This window comes from Perna viridis, chromosome 15 (assembly GCF_037379345.1).
Source record: "Perna viridis isolate PV_CMFRI_1.1 ecotype Kerala chromosome 15, ASM3737934v1, whole genome shotgun sequence".
Classification (NCBI taxonomy): domain Eukaryota; kingdom Metazoa; phylum Mollusca; class Bivalvia; order Mytilida; family Mytilidae; genus Perna; species Perna viridis.
The window spans coordinates 15232557-15255091 of NC_142459.1; the positions used below are offsets into that span (position 1 = coordinate 15232557).

Here is a 22535-nt window from a genome sequence, read left to right on the forward strand (position 1 = left end):
ATTGTCATGTTGCAAAAGTTGTCGTTAGGTTTTCTCCGAAATACAGATATGTTTACAGAAATGACTATAGTTATGTAAATATGTTGCGTATGTATATCGTGAAAGAGTCGCTTTTCGGTGGGTTTACCTCAACATGAATCATCTATCCAATGGAAATAGCCTAATCTTACATGGATTGACATTAAAAACTGGTAAATATTAACTTATATTTCAACCAAAGAACCATGAAGTTTTGTAAACAGGTAATTTCATGATTTATGCTCTTGTTCCTGAAATAAGTTGCTGTAGTGTAGCATATGAATTTCGGATGGCCCTTTTTTCTTCATATCTTTTAATATTCAGTTCTCTGAACATATTGTTCCATTGATATCTACTGCCGTCTCTTGGGCCCTCAACCCTGTTAAACATTATTCTCCTCAAATTGCCTCTAACAATGTCATCGAGCGTTTTATGTGAACCTCCCTGTCTTGCGTCCATAAATTTACGCATCTCCTTCCGTTTCCTATTGTTAAATGCAAAAACATAGTGATCAGTGTTGGTTGAAGTCTGAGAGCGTAAAGTCGAAGATGATTCACACCTTTGTAAAATTTCAAATGATATCATAAGTTCTAGAAACTCGCTTTGTTGATTATAAAATGAAGTGGAAGCTGCAACATGTATCAAAGTTGAAATTCTATGCCATATCAGACCTAAGAACTGGACAACAAGTAAAATTCCGAAAACAACTGTAAAAGTTATCGATATAGGTTCTATCGCAAATGAACTTCTGGAACAGCCAACTGAAATTGTCAATGAGCCTGCGTAAGCAGAAGCTTGAGTTAGCGCGTACACAAGCGTAACAAGGAATGTATTTAGTAAAAAGAAGAAAAGACAACACTTATTTCTTAGTGCAACTAGGTCATCTTGAATTCGCTTTTCTTTTGCTTTATCTTTATCCAATGGTTTCAGGTATTTTTCAATCAATGTTTGCCAAAAAAGTTCTTCCTTCTGAGGCAATGCAGCAGCAGACTGAAAATCCACTGTAAAAGCGGTCTTGTGAAATCTAATATCGATATCGCCTTGCTCTATAGTATAATCACTTCCACGTTGTAGTATATCACCGTCTATATTATTTTGCTCATCTGTAAAAATATACAAAGGATACATGCATCAAGCGCTGATACAGAGTCAGACGTTCGAAATTCACTCTAGGCGCTGCAGCCAGCTCTCTCAGAAATTTCAAGAACCTTGAAAAGTCGGGAAAGAGTTTATGAGTTAACGCGACATTATCCGATTGTCAAACGACGTTTGGTTTGAATTATGACCGAGAATTTCGAAAGGCCTGTCTGCAGCGGTTATTAAGAGAAAAAACGAAAGACTATCGCTGCGTGGAGCTTGTGGATGTATATTAATAACACAAATCAAGATGCCGTACTCGGTTATGATTGGATAGATTTGTGCATGTGTCAAATAGAACAAAATACATTTGCATTGTATTGGAGAAAAAAGGAATCTTTTTTTTATATCTGAGAGAATAGTAATATTTTAATAATATTATTTTCGCATTTCAAATTAGGAACTTATATATTTCTATGCTCTGTCGGTCATAAGGTATCATGCCTCGAAAGTTTACAAAAGTTCAAAACATAAAACGCAATTAAATTTCCCTATAAATCATACCTTTATAACAAATAATACAAAGAAAACTGGTTCAACAGCCATTTGTCCTACGTTAAGATATCTAGGAAAAATAATTGAATCGAACTCTTACTGTTAATAACCTCCTCAGTTGGAACTTTTTCTTCATTTATCTGAGTTTTAGCATTCTCAATTTCATCCAGTTTTTGGGAAATTTGTTGAAAAGTTGAGTCTTCTCTCGAAATGCTTTTAGTCGGACAGCAGATACATCTGAAATCAAACAGGTAAATTTCAATATACTAGTCTCAGATAGAGTGTTTGTCGGTGCAGAAAGCCAAATTGGGCGATATTAAAGTTTCATTACGATACCAATACAGAACATTTCCTTTCAACTACATTATGGCTTGAATATCAGCTAAATTATTCATTTCAGTATTTTTACATAGTCAATAGAGGAAAACATACAAACAAGTTATCTTAAATTTGAATATTTAAAAAAAAATGTATTTTTGAAGGAAAAAATCGTACTAAAGATCAACGGAGGACAAGCAGTGTCGAATTGACCACCAGAAAAACAAGCAATGATGATGCACAACGAAACGACAAAGAGCACAATTAGGAAAACAAAGAACAAACCAACGACCAGGGGGAGACTCACAGGTATCAATTCTACGAATGAATTTGTCATTTTTTTCTTTTTCCCCGAGTATGTGATGTTTATATGATATTTCCTTCTTTTCCTATCTTTTTTTATTAGTTATCATATGTTTACTCAATACTACAGTACAGGTATGTGGTAAGTTCCCGTTTGACGGTGTATGGGGTGATTAGGAATAGGATTGTTCTGCTTTTACAGTTGACACGTCAGTATTTTTCCTGATATTAACTGATCACTGCTTTTATCAAGAATAACAAGGATTTCACAGGGTTGTGAAATATTTTAAGACTATTCATGCTTAGAAAATATTAGTAGAAAAGAATGATGGGTCAGTATCCTCCTCATTTTTGAAATGTAAGCATTTGAAATTTTGCCGGGAAAAAGATTATTACAAACCCCGAAAAAATATTAAGGATTTTATATAATCTTCACAAATGACATTTTAAGATATGTTTAATGAAAATATAAAAAGAAAAGTGGGGGTAATTTGGCAAAACATTTAATGCTATGAAATGGATAAGTCCGAAAATCCGTCGGAAATGGCTTAAAATTATCAGCGAACTTCCTGAAATGGGTTCAATTGAGAAATCAGCTTAAAATAGTAATATGCAAAACCTGCATACTTTACCCAAAAAATGCATCAAATGTTGAACATTTTATTAATATTAAATTTGTTATTAACTTTTAAGAAAAATGAAGAGGGTGTTGGAACAATGGTGTATGAGCAGATAAATGGAAAATTAATATCACTAAAAAGCTGTACCTAAAAAGCTTTCCAACTGCTAAAGCGTATCCAATGTCCTTTGTACCTGGCTTTCTTACTTCCTTGTCATTATACTGGTGTTTAACTGGAATGTCCTCTGTTTTTTTTACTTTTCTGGTTCCCCACGATACGACATGAAGATTTCCGAGAGAATAAAGCATTAACAACATTGACATAGAAGGGATACAGAGCAGATATAGAATACCATGGATGATATTAGGTGCCTCCTATAATCAAAATTTGGAAACACTTAATTTATACAACCAAGCATTCATTTCGCGAGGTTGTAATAATTTATACAACCAAGCATTCTGTATCGCGGGTCATTTCGCGAGGTTGTAATCTTGGCGTATTTAAGCATTAGTCTTGCATTAAGCCTGATTGACAAGGAATTTCCCTTAAATATTGTAGACAAAAATGCTTCATCTTTATTCAAATTCTGAACACTAATTATACTGTTATTTTAGTAGATTTCTAGATATAAAGCTATTATATAGCTTGAAAAAGAAAACAAGTAAATAAAAGATGGCCGAAGCAGTATTTTTTGTTGTTGTTCTTTTTATTTATATTCTTTACATTTCATTCAGAAAATTACACATGGCACGCAATTTCAATTTTCGATACAGTTTTCGAACGCCATTAAGTTATCAGTATTTGGCCAATCGGGAAACTGTATTGCGATCAGAAGACTTGCGTCTCCATGGAAGAGCGTCTTTAAAATCAAAGGGTAAAAAGCGAAAGAAAAATATAAATTTGAATAGAATATAGAATTAATGGTGTAATGAACAGAAGTTGAACTACAGCAAATTATTGTTCCATACTTTTTTTTCGGTATTCAAGTTTAACAACTTACAATCTGATCTTGCTTCCCCCTCGGTTTTCTGTTATGTTCATCAGTACATGCAACATAACGGAAAAACGGGGTCGATGAGAGGTCGGCCATATAGTAGATTACACAACTCACGGACAATCGAAGTACAATTAAAAACGAATTTTTTTTTTTTTTTTTTTTTTTTTTTTTTTTTTTTTTTTTGTAAATTAAAGAGACTTTTGAGTTCGGACAGACGGACTTGCCAACATTTTCTACCATGATTTGTCCGTTACGTAAGATGGATATACAATAATTGTTCAGATTATAGTAAAAGAAATCTTGATGTGTAGTGTGTTTACCTTAGGATGAAGTATCGCTGATAAAATAAATATGTCAACAACAAAACACAGAAATGTTGTAGTGGTCTAGCAGAATCCGTCCTCATCCGCTACTTTAAGTATTCCAACGAAGACCAGTATTATAGCAATGGAGTATACAGCCGACAAAATGCCGGCAAATAACAACTGAAAACAATTCATATATTTTAGGTATCCGATTGTATTTTTATTTAATGCAACATTGTTTACACGTGATACACTAATATACAAACAAAATACTCGAAATACATGAAGATATTGTGATTTGAATGGTACATGAGGTTTTTTCGATCAATAATTTATTAAACTTGTCTCTCGGTCTATAGTTGTTTTAGCGAGGAAGATTCGAAACCACATTACTCTTTTTATTTAGTTTTTTTTCCCCAAAACTATTCCGTCATTTCGGCTACACTGAATATTGAAATGCCAAAGAGTTTTACAGTTTCTCCAGTCAGATTAAAGTTTGGCTCTTTTTATTATCGTTATTAGTACTTAGACCTCTAATTTGCCAGCGGAGTGATATTTCGTAAATTATTAACTAATTATGATATCTTCGGATAAAATAGTATAGAACAAATCCGCCCTTTCCTACTTATTTATTTGACTCAAATTATCAAAATAAAATAATAGCTATAGATCTGTATTTCAATTCACTTTGAAAATAAACGACTATCTACATCTGAAAAACCAAACAAAATTTAAATACAGCGTGACAACCAACTCCTTATAAAATATACATACAAATCAAACACAGGTACGTGTAGAACTGATACTATTCCCCATTTTTTCTCTTCAAATATCCTAGAATAAATTAAAAATCAACAGATCATTTCAACTTCTCTTTGTGTTTTCTGGTAACAGCGATCAAATATGTCCTCCACTTATACACATTTTTGTACTTTCTTTATCCATATGGGTATAATTATTTCATCAAAGATAAGTATTAAATAGCGACCAACTTACGGATTTATCTGTGGACAATTTTTACAATTTGTTTCCAGGAGTATTTTAAAATATGAATCAATGACATTAGCGATACAGAAATTTCGGAAATGGGGAAGTTTTTTTGAAGATTTCTATATGATCATCAAACCATTTTTCGAAAATAAATGGGGGTTTCTCCCCGGGGCCATATAAATACTCAGTTTGTATTTTTGAGAACACGTATTAGTTTTCAATTCAGGAAAAAAAAACTTTCTCGATTCTAGCAATCGGTTGTTTTCATTTGAAAATCCAAATGTACATATATACAACCATGGCAGACCCACGCACCCCAAAGATACATACGTATGCCCATGTCCGACCCACCCACGCCAAAGGTAAATATGTACACTTGTATCCGACGATCCCCCAATAGGTACATATGTATGCCCATGTCCGACCCCCCAAGGTACACATGTACACCAATGTCCGCCAAACCCTCCCAAGATACACATGTACACCCATGACCGACCGACCCACCCCAAAGGTACACATGTACACCTATGTCCGAACAGGTACATATCTACACCAATGTCCGCCAAACCCCCAAGATACACATGTACACCCATGACCGAACGATCCACCCCAAAGGTACACATGTACACCTATGTCCGAACAGGTACATATGTACACCCATGTCCGACCCCCATCCCCCAATTTTAAAAGAACATATGTACACCCATGGCCGACCCACCCACCACCAAAGGTACATTTGTGCACTCGTACCCGAACCCACCCCGACAGGTACAAATGTGCATCCATGGCCGACCCACCTACCCCCAAAGATACAAATGTACACACATGATCGACCCACCCCAAAGGTGCATATGTAAACCCATATCCGACCCACCATCCATCCCAAAGGTACATATGTACACCCATGTCCGACCAACCCCCCAAAGATACATATGTACACCAATGTCCGACCCCAACCCTCCAAAGGTACATAAATGTATGTACACACATGACCGACCGACTCAACCCCCCAAAGGTACACATATACACCCATATCCGACAAACCCCCCCCCCCCCCCCCACCACCCACAACGGTACATACGTACACCTATTGACGACCCCAACCCCTTAATGCACATTTTACACCAATGGCCGATCCACTTACCCCAACCCTTTTTATGTTTGAATATTATAAAGAAAATCTGTGGGTTTCAGAAACATATTGCAACCACCCGGGTAAACCCGTTGCTTCCAAAACGGTAAATATCGCAAATGCGGTTGATAAACAAGTTCACGAAAATTGACACTTGGAGTTTAATACTGGATCCTAATGACTGTTTTTCAAGTAAACCTTCTACCATTCCCTCGTTTAAACGTTTTCACATTAACAAATGATTCGAATATTGAAGTAATTATTGTACATTGAGATAATTTCTTCCTCAAGGTAAAAAAAATAATTCATCTGAACTTTTCAGAATTTTTTTTATTATTATTGAAAACGGGCATGGCTAAACACAAAACTTAGTTTCATTTGTATCTTCTTTTTCCAAAATGGTTTCTACTTGACAGGCCAATGGTTAAACATGACGTTTTGAAATTTTAAATATTTTCATTCTGTAAATTCTACGTTGGCCCAACGTTGGTCCAACATTGTCCCCACTACTTTCAGGATAACCATTGCAGTTCATGTTTATCTTTAAAAACTTGTTTTTAGAAAAGTAAAATAAAGTTTTTTTTAAAGCAAATCCAGACCTATGCATGAGATCATTATTGTGTTGCATCTAAACTGCTCTATGACGTTGGGTGTTTTATTTTTAGAATTTAATAACTCAGAGGCTTGCTATGAATAACCAAATTTAAATTATGATAACAATGTTAATACATGTATACGTGATTATCTCCCTCTTATACAATTATAGAAACTGGGAGCATAATACACTTATTTCAAAACAAGAGTTGTCTTTAGAGTAATAATATCAAGGAAACCAAGATTCTAGCGGAAGTCGCCCGATTTTAAAGCATATCGAGATATAAACGAGAATAGGTATGGTGTATATGTCAGAGACAACAACCCCACCGTGTTGAAAATGTCAGACTAAGCAGGCCACCCTCTGGTCTTCAATGAATACTGATACCACAGACCAGGCTGCAGCTAGCCCAAAAATCTACTTACCAATTACATGTATCCCAAAAACATCATTATACACAGATACAGCGAAATGGTTGCCCCTATATAATCAAGTAACAAAAAAGATAAACTAAAGGTGAAAACGGAACAAGACAAACAGAGGCCAGAAATTCCTGATTTGGGAAAGAGTAATCAAGGGAACCAAGGTAATAGCGGTAATCAAAAGAATGTAATCCAGGGACCAAGACCAGACATGGAAAACAGACATACACAACAAAGAACATATAGTAACTAAATTCATACATACAAAGTAACAAAAGCAAATGAACAACTAGGACTCCATTAAAAAATGGGAGCATGGACCAGGTGCACCGGTTAGGTGAGTGTCCTCTGCTTTTCTAGAAACACCCGCCGAGTTGCTCATAAAAAGTCAGGTCCGGTGTAGACAAACGAGGGAAGAAAGCTATGACTCGTTGAATAAATCAGTTTTCATGGTGCAGATGGATACACGATAACGATCCACGAGTTCATGATGACGACCATAAAACTTCTGTAGTGATGACATCAATCTTATAGCAATATAAACCTGTTCCAGAAGCCTATCTGTTACAATTCTGGTGCGATACAAAAATTCTGCGTTTAGTTTCGGCAAGATCTGGCATAACGTATGAGTTGTGATATGAACACTACATACGCAGGTGCTGAAGGAATGTTGCCACAGATGAAAGAAAAGTTGACAATTTTGAATGAAAAGTCTTCACGTTTGTCGTAAAGTTTGATCAATAGTTTTCTTTTACCATCGATTTTTAAGGGCAAGCGCAATAATGTTGTGGGGTTAAAGTACTTCAGCGTGATCACAACCCTCCCCCTTTAAAATCTGACCACTGTGGAAAAAATATTACACAATCAAACACACTTATAAATCAATTCAAAAAGGTCGGAGTCCCTTTTACAACAGAAATAAAGGACTGAATATGAATTAAACAAACGTACTAACTAAGGAATAGTGGCAGTTAACTGACATGCCAGCTCCAGACCAGTTTATTAAAACATTCATTTTTTGTAGAAATCTCCACATGCGTTGAAATATACCATGCAACACACGTAGGTCAATTCAAATTCTTAAAAAAAAACAACAACAAAAAAAATCATGTCTACATGTATGACGCAGTTATTCGTGAAATTAATCGAAAATCATTTTAATGTTGGATTTCATATGCTTTGTTAAATGATACGGACTAAAATAAGTTGTTTACGTTAATTTTTTTCCCATATTTATAACCAAACATATTTTATATTGGAGACAACAACAACCCCATTATACGGGAACACAGTTTGTAATTCAACCGTGGTAAAAGCAACACCACTTCATCGAAAAAAGTATAATGTCCTCTTAAAAGCAGTTTTTTTTCAATAATAACTGATATACATGTATCGAATACCACAGTAGGTATCTTGACCCCATGCATAAATAGGGTTGAAATGCGTTTATCTCGAATGATATTAAAAAAAAGTCTGTAATGACAAAGATAAGTGAATGTCCGGGCAAAAATGAATTACACAAGCGTCTTATCAACTTACAGCATATATCAAACTATTAGAAGTTAAATATTTGCCTTTTAACTGAGAGATGATGCAGCCCAAAATTCATACTTTTCATATTTAATCGAATATATATGTAACTGTATTGTTAATTCCCTTTAGATATATTGTCAACCGTATTAGCGATATTTACCGTTTTGAAAGCAGCGGGTACACGGGTGGTAATTTCTTGAAATTGCTCAAATATTTGTTCGCATCGAATCATGCTTGATTTGTAACTGGTCAATATGATAACGTTCGACTTCTCTCTCTTATTTATTTATTTGAATTTTGTGTAATTAAATGGAATTTTAACTCACCGAAATGATTGTCATATCTTTCCGAATATACTGAACGAATACAGTGATCGAATTTTTATCCACACTCTTTTGGTGAAAACTATATAGATAGACAGGCTATTTCAACGAACTATGTATCTCGTACAGAATTACTTCTGCTATTCATGCTTATGCTTGTTCAGTCCATTGTTTCAATCAATGTGTTATGCTGTGGTTGCCTCGCGTATAAAAAAAACGTAATATTATTTTTCTTTTGTTTGCATTACATGTATATTAAATTTAATTGTTGACAAACTTCTTCTGCGAATAAGGGACTTATCATTATTTACCTGGGAAAGGGGGTGTTCATTTTGAAATCAAACAGTAAATGACCAAAGGAATCTCACAAGCTCTTCACATTGAAATTTTGTTTCTTTCCTTCCATAATTATAAACAGAAGAAAAAAAAAAGGAAAACAAGGTTAAGAAGCAGAAGGAGAAGAGACTTCACAGCTTGTGAGAAATTACTAAAAAGATTAGTGTCATAGGAAGCATATATCAAGTGTTGCCCTCTTTTTCTTTTTTATTTCAATTCTGAATATAGACTCCAGGTTGAAGAATTATTAACAAATGGTCTAGATTCAATTCGACCTAGACAGGAATTGGCTGCTATTAAAAAACTATCTGCTTCTGATTTTTTTTTAGCAGAGGCAGTTGAGATGTTAAGGAATTCTTACAATAAAAAAATCAAGTCTTCAATTCCAAAACTTCATACTTTGGAAAAGTAGGATCAAAATCAAGCAGAATTAGACACAGCTCTTGAATTCAAGATATATATAAGGAAATTAAATCGTCAGGAGTCGGATCCATTTGATTTAACAACTGTAAAGGTTTTAGATCCTGATGGTTATGTTGATATGTGAACTTGATTTTACCAGTGACATATAAAATACATACATGTATATATATTATTGTACATGTATGTGACAATGAAATAAAATGTTTAATGGTGGTAAAATATGTTTTCATTTGACTGGTGTAATGCTCTGCTTAACGAAAAATGTTGATCACCCCCTCTCCCCCTTAAAATTCATGTGCAAAAATAAAAAAATATCCCCCTCTTTTAATTTATAAAAAAAGATCTGAACCCCCTTTTTCACTTACAGAAAAAAAACTTGTCCCCTCTGCATTTTGACCAGCCCACCCCTTTTTGTTATTTTATGTTCTTTGTTGTGTTTGTCTGTTTTCTGTGTCTGGTCTCTGTCCATTGATTGTATTTTTTTTGATTTCTGCTCGAATATTGGTTCCCTTGATTACTCATAACTATATAGTTACTCCTCTCCTCTGTCCTCCTCTATTCTAGCTTTTTCGTCATCTACATGTATTTCGCAACTGAAATGGTGTGTAGGTTGATAAAATCACATATGACATATAAAAAAACATATGAGGAAACTGAGTATACACCCGTTCTCAAAAAATTATTATGAATACGAAAAAACATGTATGTATTTTTCAAATTAACACACCCACAAGTGAGCAGAGCAATAAACATACAATAATTTAGAAAGTATCTAAAAGCATCTAAAGTACCGAAAATTAAAAGGAACGAGTTGCACTACCGGAAGTTATAAAGCTTGACTTGTCGATGCCATTTGTTACGACATCAACCATCTATGAACTCCCCTGCGTCAACCGGCTTCTTCCACACATTTGTAAATAAGAAGCAATAGCAGCAGCGTTCAACACTGAAATACCCTGTGGAGGGATGACGGGATGTTCTGAGGGTAATTTTTCATTTTTAACCATAGGGTAACTATAAAATTCGAAACGAAATCTATAAATTGCGAAACGAAACTGTAAAATACGAAACGGAACGGAGAAAGTAAACGTACGTGAAATGTAACTATATACACATATATATGTACTTGAAATAAATCTTTAGATATATACAGCTATAAATATTTAAAAAAGATTAAGCAAGATAACGTATATATATGTGTGTATGCAAGTATGTACTATTATTCTTGTCCATAGCACAGTGAATGTCTTCTGCTTTTTCTCATGTTAAGTGTAATATTATATAGGACCTGGGACACAGCCAAAAATACATTTACAAAGATTTTGAATAAAATAAAAGTTGATGCTTTCTTTTACAGTCATGATTTTTTTCCACTTTAAAGCGGAATTCCGCTATTTCAAATCCGGATTTTACCGTTACGATTCTTTTTTTTTGTATATTTACTTCCAATTTTGCCAATTTCTGCTGTTTTTGAAGACCTCGTAAAATCATCTCTGCTTTTAAATGTTAAGTTTAAAGTATTTGGATAATACATGATATTTTTCATTGGTCAATAACTGACCAATCGAAGCCATTTCATCCATTAAAAATTAAATTCACGATGAACCACATCACTGAGTAAACCTACCATTAAAGCTTTAAAAGAATGACTTGTGTAAAAATGGGAATTGTAATTTCCAGCTGTTGATATTTTAAGATGTTATACGGTCTTATATTATGCCGACTGCATTTAGATTTTCCTTGATTCAATGGAGTTGATTTTGTTCATTTAAAATTGTTTCTTTACACCAGGAACCTCCGCACAGTTCACACATAACAAATGTATCAATATCCACACTTCAAAGAAAATTTATGGCGCGCCAAAGTGGATAAAAATGCCTTTTTATGAATATTTATAATAATTATGAATGTTTATAATTCATTTATAATGTTAATTATTCAATTATAAATATTTATAAATGAATTACAAATATTTATAAATGAATTATAAATATTTATAAAAAATCATAAGTATCTATAAATGAATCATAGATATTTATAATTGTCTTGGAGTTATAAATATATATAATTAAATGATAAATATTTATTAATGATTTATGAATATTTATTAACGATTTATAAATATTTATTAATGATTTATAAATATTTATTAATGATTTATAAATATTAATAAATGAATTATTAATATTTATAAATGAATTGTAAATATTCATAAATATAAGACACTTATCAATATTTATAATTCATTTATAAATATTTATAATTGAATTAAAATATTTTTACATAACATCATCATTTTTTATTTATAAATGATTTATAATTATTTATAGATATTTATAAATTGGCATTTTCGTCCACTTTGTCTTGCCATAGTCATTAGATATTTTTTGAATTTTTTTTTTTTAAATGAATGAAAATGTATTTATGGCTATCACAGTATTTTATTTAGTAGCTGTCCGTATGTCTGTTCGTGACTCTGTCCATGACTACTTATCAACCTCAGTTGTATATTATGTCACATGCAGTGACAAAAATATTGAAAAAAATAATAAAATGTCTTCTGTTATTGATTAAAGATTTTGATGTTGGCTGACTTAAGTCAAATCAAAGGACGATGCAAAAATAATTTTCTGTAAATTATATGAAACAAGTTTCAACTCATTTTAACATGGGTACGGCATTTATATTCGATTATTTAACACCGAGCAATAGTGAGGTGTTAAATGAAAATGCAAATGCTAAACCCATGTTAAAATGAGTACAAATCTACCCCTGGAAGGAATTATTTCTTTTATAATATGACTAATATGGTAATTTTTGTGACAAAAATATCCCTAGGCGTAGCCAAAATAACGGCTGTTCCATTTAACCTCCCCTATATGGAAGTTGGATTGATTAAGAAATAAACCACATATCCAGGTAAACCAATTATTGAATAAGTATCAGTATCAGTGTAGTAATAGATAACCTCTCAGCCTTTAAATCATCGCGTATACGTGCATTTTAACTAACGCTGCCTGCATGTAGACCTGGGGTAAGGGAGGTAATCCAAATTGAGAGGATATTAGTGATTGGAGCGTTTGAATAACGTTTGAATTGCAAACCAAGATTCCTTAGATAAAATAGTCAAATTCAAATATGAAAATAATCTCTGTCATGACGTGATACAGTACAGCTAACCAATAACTTTGCCAGTTTTATAATCCTTTAAAACTTTAATAACTTTTTACAGTTAAACATATATTTTTCATTATAATGCCTTAGAAGACTTCAAGCTTTCTGTTTTCATTTTGTAACTTTGTTAAGCATAAAATGTACAGATCTATACAGCTTTGAACTATGTTTAGTATATAAGTTTGTTCCTTCATGCAGAAGTATTAATATTTGTATTACATTAAATTTCCAACATTAGTTGACTTAAGCTGGGCCTGGCAATACTCTTTCATCAATATAAGTCATCATAATTTGATATTTGGTAACCTTATTGAATATTAACATTATTGAAAATTTCCTCCAGGAAACCAAAACTGAAACAATGAATAGTCCATATAAAATCAGTTTTATACGAAAATTGAATGATAGATTTTTTTGGCAAAATAGTCGTTTTTATGTAAGCAAATAGCTGAAAATGCCCCCTTTTTTTATTTTGGCTTTATTTGACTTAATATTTAGTTATTTATATAAAGATTGTCAAAATCAGCCTAAAATATCAGTTCAGTTATGGCAGTGATTCAGGTTTCAAATAGAAATATTTTAGTCCTCATTGTTAAAATCTGCATGGTGTATTTTCTTAAAATTTTGGCAGATGATACACTGCAGTTAGTGTAACATCACCTACAAATTTGAAGAAAAATGAATTATGGGAAGAATTTGGGAATACTCCTGGTCTAATACCTAAAAAATACACTTGAAATTGAAGAAGAAAAATGTCTTACAGATTACTGATATTTTTCTCTCAAAATGAGCTAATATGGAGTAAGCATTGCTTATATCAGCGAGAACCATGATCTTTACTATACATGTGCTGTCTGTGCTAGTCTCGTTAAAATAGTAAAAAGGACATTACGTTTGTAGAGTGTCTTTCTATAATTGGTTCACAAACTCAAAAATCTTTGAAGAACTTCAAAATGTTGTCTTCATGGCAAGCAGCTAGTTCTGTACTATTTACGTTGTTAATGAAGTTATCACTTCATAGTCAGAACACCCATGCGTGTACTGTGAAATGTTTTATTTACAGACAATATGATCAACACCATTTTACAAATCTTGGGTTTATTATGATAACTGCAGTTTTTGCAATAGTGTTTATCTGGAGAAAAGCTTGATTACTTAGGAGTATGTAGTCTACCACTTTTTCCAGTTGTTTCCAGGAGATTTTTCTGGTATTGTTTAAGGAGGTAGACCTAGGGTAAGGGGCACAAGTCTTACAAATTATTGGAACATTTCTATTCAGCATTTTTTTATCAACCTCATGTAAGCATCTAAGTAACTTGGACTGATTTCATTCTGTTTCAAATGAAAGTTTGATAGGCTTTGATGCAATTGAGTATGATACAAACATGACACTGATTTCAATAGTTATTTCCCTTATCCTAAGTCTACTTCCTTAAACGTTTTTGTTTTAATACTATTACAGAATCAAGATGATGACACTTTAAAGAGCTTGCTGAGCGCCAACATTGAAAAACCAGTTCAGATGGTTGTCTACAGTAGCTTGCTGAGAGCCAACATTCAAAAAAACAGTTAAGATGGTTGTCTGCAGTAGCAAAACATAGTCTGTAAGAGATATCACCATCATTCAAAGCTACTGTTGGGAGGAGAAGGTCTGCCTGGTGTTAGCATTAGGTAATTTATTTGATCTGAGTATTGTAAGATAATTCATGATACAATACACATCACAAACCTTTGGAGCAATACAATAATATCATGATATGTATCATCATTCAACATTGGCCTTACATTAACAGCAGTCATACTATATTTAGTCTTTTTTAAAGAAGCCAAATGCTTATTATCTTGATTAACATTGTGTAAGGGCATTTATGATTTGTATTACCACTCTTTTGCACTTGTCAATTATTTTCAGTTATACAGCAAAAGTAAAACAGAAAACTTAAGTTGGAGTGGCAAAATCTAAGTATCACTATTCATGGCAGACTTGGAGAGGCAAAGTCTAAGTATCACTATTCATGGCAGACTTGGAGAGGCAAAATCTAAGTATCACTGTTCATGGCAGACTTGGAGAGGCAAAATCTAAGTATCACTATTCATGGCAGACTTGGAGAGGCAAAATCTAAGTATCACTGTTCATGGCAGACTTGGAGAGGCAAAATCTAAGTATCACTATTCATGGCAGACTTGGAGAGGCAAAATCTAAGTATCACTGTTCATGGCAGACTTGGAGAGGCAAAGTCTAAATATCACTATTCATGGCAGATTTGGAGAGGCAAAATCTAAGTATCAATGTTCATGGCAGACTTGGAGAGGCAAAGTCTAAATATCACTATTCACGGCAGACTTGGAGAGGCAAAGTCTAAGTATCACTATTAATGACAGACAGTACAATACAGATTTTGATCTGACCCACAATCCAGGGCTCACACTATTGGGTGATTCGGGCAAAATAGTTGCCCTGGGATCGCTCACTGAGGCAACACCAAAAGCTATTAGAGTGAAGTCGCTGTTGCCCTCTCATTTTCAGACCTCGCCCATTATCGGGATTGTACTCAGTCTTTTAGTGGTATTATGACCAGCTCTCTTCCAATAACTATTCAAACAAAAATGGCGCCTGTTTAAGAAAAACAAATTTACAAATCTTCAAAATCTATCGAATATTAGGTAAGAAGCAAGTATTTTAATCAGTTCTTCATTTCAAACATTTGAGACCAGATACAAAATGAACATTCTTCACTCCAGATTGAAACTTGGCCCAAATATACCTTACAATATATCCTTATCAATATTGTATGAGGAATTTTGATCTGCCAAAAACCATGACCAATGATACTAAAAGTAGACAATAAGGGGTCAAATTAAAGATTTTTTGAAGTAGGTTTAGCTAAATTCTGACAAGGTAAGATTGATCAGCATGGTGAGACCGACCTTTGCCAAAAATATCCATCTGCACCATGAAAACTGATTTGTTCAATGTGTCATAGTTTTCCTTTCCTCTTTTGTCTATCCTGGACTTGACTTTGTATGATCGACTCGGTGGGTGTTTTTAGAAAAGCAGAGGAAGCTCACCCTACCAGTGCACTTGGTCCATGCTCCCAGTTTTTAGTGGAGTCCGAGTTGCTTATCTACTTTTGTTACTTTGTGTGTATTGTTTTTGTTACTTTATGTTCTTTGTTGTGTTTGTCTGTTTTCCATGTTTGTCTTTGTTCCTGGATAAATTTCTTTTGATTTCCGCTGTAACCTTGGTTCCCTTGGTTACTCTTTGTTGTATATTTCTGTTTTCCATGTCTAGTCTTTGTCCCTGGATTACATTCTTTTGATTTCCGCTATAACCTTGATTCCCTTGACTGCTTTTTGTTGTGTTTGTCTGTTTTCCATGTCTGGTCTTTGTTCTTGGATTACATTCTTTTGATTTCCACTGGAATCTTGGTTCCCTTGAATACTCTTTCATAAAGATCTGTTGAATTTTATTGCCCTTGAAGAGTAAAAAAAAATATGAGGGATTTGTTTTATAAATGAAAACCCAATTGAAAACTAAGATGCCCTCTATTGATTAAATGATTCTTGTGACAATAGTAAAGAGAAGGTCAAGAGTTCAACTTTAGAAAAAAGACTATTTTGACCAGGTGAGCAATTCAGGCTTTCTAGAGCCTCTAGATTTTTTTGTTATTTTCTTTAAAAAAAGTTTAACAGCTCTCATGACAATTCTAATTGTATGCACAAAAACAGATCCTTCAGTGGTGTAAATTTCAGGAAAAAAAATTGTAGACTTTGTTCATTACTGAATTATCTATTATTGATGCAAGTTTTAGAATAATCTGTTGACTCCTTAGAGTTATGCCCCTGAAAATGTCATTAATGACAAGGTTTTAACCCACTTTTTCCTGTTTTTGAAGTAAACAATAGCAGATTGATGATTAATGTACATGTAAATTGATGCAAATTAAAAAAAAAAAACTTTATGGTTAATAAGTCAAATGTATACAGTGATATTGTGCCAGTCTGTCTGTCTGTCACACGTTAGGTTTGAAGGTAGCTTTTATATCTCTGGTTGATAAGTCAAGTGTATATGGTGATTCCATGTCTATCAGTCTGTCTGTCTGTTGCACTATAGTTTTTGAGATGTTTGTTTTACCTTTGGTTAATTAGTCGAGTGTATATGGTGATTCAATGTCAGTCTGTGTGTGTGTCTGTCTGGTTTTGAGATATTTTGTATACCTCTGGTAAATTAGTCAAATGTATATAGTGATCTCTTGTCTGTCTGTCTGTAACATGTTAGGTTTGGAGGTAGTTTTTTATACCTCTGGTTAATCAGTCAAGTGTATATGGTGATTCCTTTTTGGTCAGTCTGTCTGTCTGTATGTCTGTTTGGTTTTGAGATGTTTTGTATACCTCTGGTAAATTAGTCAAATGTATATATAGTGATCTCGTGTCTGTCTGTAGCATGTTAGATTGGGGTTAGTGTTTTATACTTCTGGTTAATAAGTCAAGTGTATGAAGTGGTCTGGGTGTCAGTATGTCTGTCTATTAAGACAAGTTTGGGTGTTCTTTGTTAAATATATAAGTCATTAGTTCATTGGTTACAGATTTTATGCAAGTACAATGTTTTTATTCTTGTTCAAATTTTCAGGACATTTGTCTCTCCAGTGGCGTGGAAGAATGTGTTGGACAAAATCTTAGTCTGCTTTCATCTCAATTGTTCCATGTTCATCTTGACTGTGTATATATCATCTTCCAGTACTATGTGCATGAGGCTGTTTGAGATGATGGCTGCATTTCATCATCATCCATGGATTCAGCAACTGAGGACCTGCCACAAATATTTCGCCCTAATCTTCCTGAATGGATTTAGACTCTCACTGTCTACAAACCAGCCTGACTTCTTTATGTTCCAGAATGTATCTAGACCACCCTGACCCTCTTTTTTTGGTGGAGTATAACCAGTTGGGATCATCATGATACACTTCTGATGTTCAAGGATCTTTTTTTAAAGTAAATCGGAAGTGATAAATGCTTTCCAATGGCAAATCTGAAGGGTTTATGCTTTTTTGATATAACAATTGACATTTCAATACACATGTTAAAAAAAAACTGTGCTGCTTACTAACTGTTACAGTCTGTGGCATCAACATTTTACCTACTAGCCCGAATAGTCAATTTCAATATATCTTTATAAGAATGCAACTGAAATTCTCAGACTTTTCACTAACCCGAATCAATTTTTACTAGCCTCAGGTTTTGGGCTAACGACTAAAAGCACAGATTGAACTAATTGAGGAAAGTCACTATATATATTTATCTATGTATGTTATTTTGTATGAATTACATTCTGTGAAATCTGTCTAAACCTACTTCCTTCAAATTTGAATTGGCTCCTGTAAGACTTGTATAGATTGTTGGTTTTCTAAGGTTCCAAAATCTACATTTACACTGATATAAAGATCTTTATAAAAAAAGTATCTGCTTTAGACAGGTTTCACTGTATATGAAATATCTAAATTTTGTGTTGTGCCTTTTGTTTCAAATAGTTTTTTTTTTGTTTGTTTGGTTTTTTTTTTTAATTATCTCCCTTAGACCACACATTTTAAGCTTCTCCCAAATTAATTCTTTTTTTCATCGGATTGTTATTGGGGGCTTCTTGCTTGTTACAAACCAAGGTAAAGTCAAGTCCAACACAATATCCAGATGAGGCACTGACCATATTTTGCTGATGGAGGGCTAGGATAATCAGGAGATTAAAATTCAGAATCCTTCACAAAAAATGTTCTTACTCCGTCACTCTGACATTTCAATATTGTCTGTTATCAGCATGAGATATTGATATCTGCTGAGTTAAGGGGTGATATCATTCAAGGACTGATCACATAGGCAATATTCAAATGGTCATTAATCTGTTCATCACATGTGTTTTTGGCACTAATGATGTATTTATTATTTCCTTTAAGAAAGAAAAACCATAAATGACTAGCAGATACATTGTGTGGTATATTCTTTTGACATAAAGTCAAGCTTACAACTTACTTTTATTTTCCTACTTTATAGGAAGCTGGGCATCATATGTACATGAAGAAATATGGTTACTGTCAGGGAGACTACACAGGGAGATAAACCAAATCAAGTATGTTTCATGTTTATAAATCGTAAGCACAACTTCTCCCTTAACATCTCAATGGATTTTGATGAAACTTTATACGAAGGTTTTGCAACATATTTAGATGTGCATGAAATAAGATAGTTACTGTCAGCAGACTCCAAGGGGAGATAATCCAACTTAAGTGTTGAAATGTTAACACCTCATAAGCGCAACTCCTCCTACACTGCTGATTTGATTTTGATGGAACTTTATAGGAAGCTAGGGCATCATATATAGATGTGCATGAAAGAATAAAGTTACTGTCTGGGGACTGCAAAGGGAGAAAGTTGAACTTCCAGGTTACACATTCAACTGCATTTGAAATGGGGGTATATTCTCTTTATGAACTTGCTGAAAGTATTTCTAGTTTATCTTTAGTTGGTGTGTGTTTTTCTATTATTATTTATAGTGTTTTATTTGTTTCTGTGTCTGTATCATGGTCTCTTTTCTACTTTACATTTAACAGATTATCTGGTATTCTCCAGTTGAGTGGTTAGTCCATGTTGGTTAAAGAGATTAGAACTGCTCCCCGCTTTTATTTATTTTGTTAATTTTGCCTTCTTAGTCAGGTATGTTTCCTGGTTTTATTGTATTATAACCAATTGTTAGGCACAGATCAGGTTTGTACTGAGGGGGGTGTCTGGCCTGGTTTGTTATAAAAAATAAGATTATTCCATATTTCAGCGAAAGTTTTTTTCTCAGTCATACGATAAAAAAAAACAATTCAATATTTCCATCATCCCTATTTTGATTATAATCAAATAAATATTTTAACCTTGGCTGCTTTAATTATTTTCGAGCTTTGGCAAAAAAAGTTTGTAACTCACCATAAAATCCGAGCCCCCTCCCCTTTTCCATAAGAGCCTTATTTCATATCAAACAAATGAAATGTCTCGCAGGGCTTAGCTTGATACTAAGCAGGGGTTAAACCGTGAAGGGTTGGGTCATATTTTTACACACCATTGAAGCTTGATGCAGATTTCAATTTTTCATAAAGATCTATACATTTATACTTCCTGTGCAGACGAGAAATATCTACCAACCTCGACAATGACAAAACTGACAATGGAATGATACGACCGCAAATTTGTTTTAATCTATCTGGATCCACAACTGTTAGAATCTTAACATGTTTTTGTTTGTTGCCTTCTGTTATTTGAATTGGGAATCCTTTATTCATGGTGTCGATGGGGGGAGAGATCGACTGATTGATTGATTGAAAGCAGTGAATTGACTGTTTCATACTTTTCTAGTGCAAAATGTTGTTATACTAGTTAAATTGAAATGAATCTGCTTTTATATGATCTCTAACAAGGACCTCTTTACTAGATACAAGCAGGAAGACATGAGCATCATCATCAGATGATACAGATGCATTGGACACATCTTAAGAAAACATCAACAAGACCACAGTAAAACAGCCCTTTTCTGGAAACTACAGTGAAAGCAACGCAGAGATAATGTGGCGTCATACCATTGTGTTGGAAATGAGCAAAGTTAGCCACTAATGGGAAAGCCTATATCAAATGGTCAAAAAGCAAACATCAATTTGGTGTACTTGGCAGTAATTAAGAACTGGCTTGACACTTGATCCTATCTTCACACCAAACAATTCAATGTGCTTGCTCATGGAAGTACCATCTATCATTAAATCAATCACACGTTTTCCAAGAGATAAGGCAAAACAAATGTGTTTATAGTCACATCCTGAAAAAATAGGGTCAGTCGGTTGGTCAATTTTTTTTATTTACATTTTGTACAATAATTGAGGAAATGGTTACTGATCAAGGACAAAATTTCCAGAAATTGAAATTTCCTGATAAAAAATTCAGTGTTGGCGGCAAACAAATAGGGTACAATGTATGTCGGGTTACAGTAAACACACATTTTTGTTTTGCCTTACCTTGAAACATTGTCTTATAATCCCTGTCTGTATTTTCTGCTATTTTGGGAGATGCAGAGAAGTTAAAAACAACCAATCCTTAAAAATTATCCTATGATCACTCAAAATTGCTGGCAAGGGAGGACATTACAACTAACCCCTGCAGGCAAACAAAATGAGAGTTTCGTAGAATATATATTATATATATACATGTATTTTTTTACATCTTATGTTTGTACAAAATTAAAAGACAAATTACACAAAAAAATGTCAGATTTTCTTGAATTCAACAATTGTAAGTAACTTTCTGGATACTGGAAAACTCAGGAGCAATAACTCTTCTCTTAAAATCAGTCTAATTATTGATGATGTGCAATGGCTTGATTTAAAATGTTTCACAGTAATTTTGAATTGGAAGAAAACTTAATTGATACATCAAAATAGACATATAATTAAGTTATTGTCATATGGACTTAAATATAAAGACATATAAAACTTAAATTTCTTTTGCACTAAAATTACTTACAAAAAAAAAATGAGTGGTAAATGTTGTTAAAATATTGTAATAAAGTCTACAAAAACAAAACAAAACTTAAAAAAAAATGAAACAACAACATACATGTAAGTCCCCAAAGTGATAAAATCTTGATTAAAAGTTTTGTTTGTTCATATCAACAGACTCCTACTAATGATGACTGATGGACAGCATTGACATGGTTTGGAAGCAAAATGGATTGTCTCCCTTAGAACTACAATATAAATAAAATTACTTACACCTAGAATTTAAATTAATGGGTTGTATCTGTTTTTTGAACTTAATATATAAGTGTAAGTTTTTTTAAGAATCAGGCAAAATGGATGTCAAAACCCCACCACTCTGACAATATAATTTCACCCTTGGATACTATCACTATATGAAAATACCATAATTTGATCTCTGCATCACTGGATTTGTTCAGAAATTTTTTCAAGAGAATGTTATAGAAATGATTTTTTTTTACAGAATTCGCTGCCCTTGTAATCTTCTTTTTATGTGCATTTCAATGTGATTATAAGTCAAGTTACCAAAATGATACGAAAAAATCTTAACTTTTTACTTTAAATCTGAGAGCAAATCCATGTAGTCAAATTACACTTGCAAAACGGTTGGGTTTTGTGATACCATGGTTCAACAACTGCCTAATTCTTACAGAGACTGACACATACATTACATTACATAATTCTGAGAGAGATATAACTAGAAATACTTTAAGCAATCTCAATAAGAAAATGCCACTTTTTACATGTACTTGAAAAAACTGTAAGCAATCCACACTTGGTAATATCCCCCTGCCGCTTTCCTACCCAGAAACCATATACATGTAGGATACCTCTTAAATGATTAAACCGTTTAGATGCA

The 22535-nt window shown here is 33.4% G+C and overlaps 1 protein-coding gene and 1 long non-coding RNA gene across 2 annotated transcripts; one reads left to right on the forward strand and one right to left on the reverse strand.

Annotated features, from left to right (window-relative positions):
• Nucleotides 1-240: 240 nt before the first annotated feature.
• On the reverse strand, nt 241-3981 carry LOC148597105 (chitin synthase chs-1-like). Its single transcript, XM_088562994.1, has 4 exons — nt 3892-3981; nt 3039-3265; nt 1751-1887; nt 241-1121 (listed from the first exon to the last, which is right to left on the reverse strand). The coding sequence occupies exons 1-4, from the start codon at nt 3979-3981 to the stop codon at nt 256-258; spliced, it is 1320 nt and encodes a 439-aa protein (XP_088419120.1). The 3' UTR covers nt 241-255.
• Nucleotides 3982-10772: 6791 nt separating this feature from the next.
• Nucleotides 10773-21600, forward strand: LOC148597106 (uncharacterized). The gene is made up of 4 exons (XR_015918945.1): nt 10773-10932; nt 14584-14792; nt 19164-19239; nt 20584-21600. It is a non-coding gene; the product is annotated as an uncharacterized LOC148597106 (long non-coding RNA).
• Nucleotides 21601-22535: the final 935 nt, after the last annotated feature.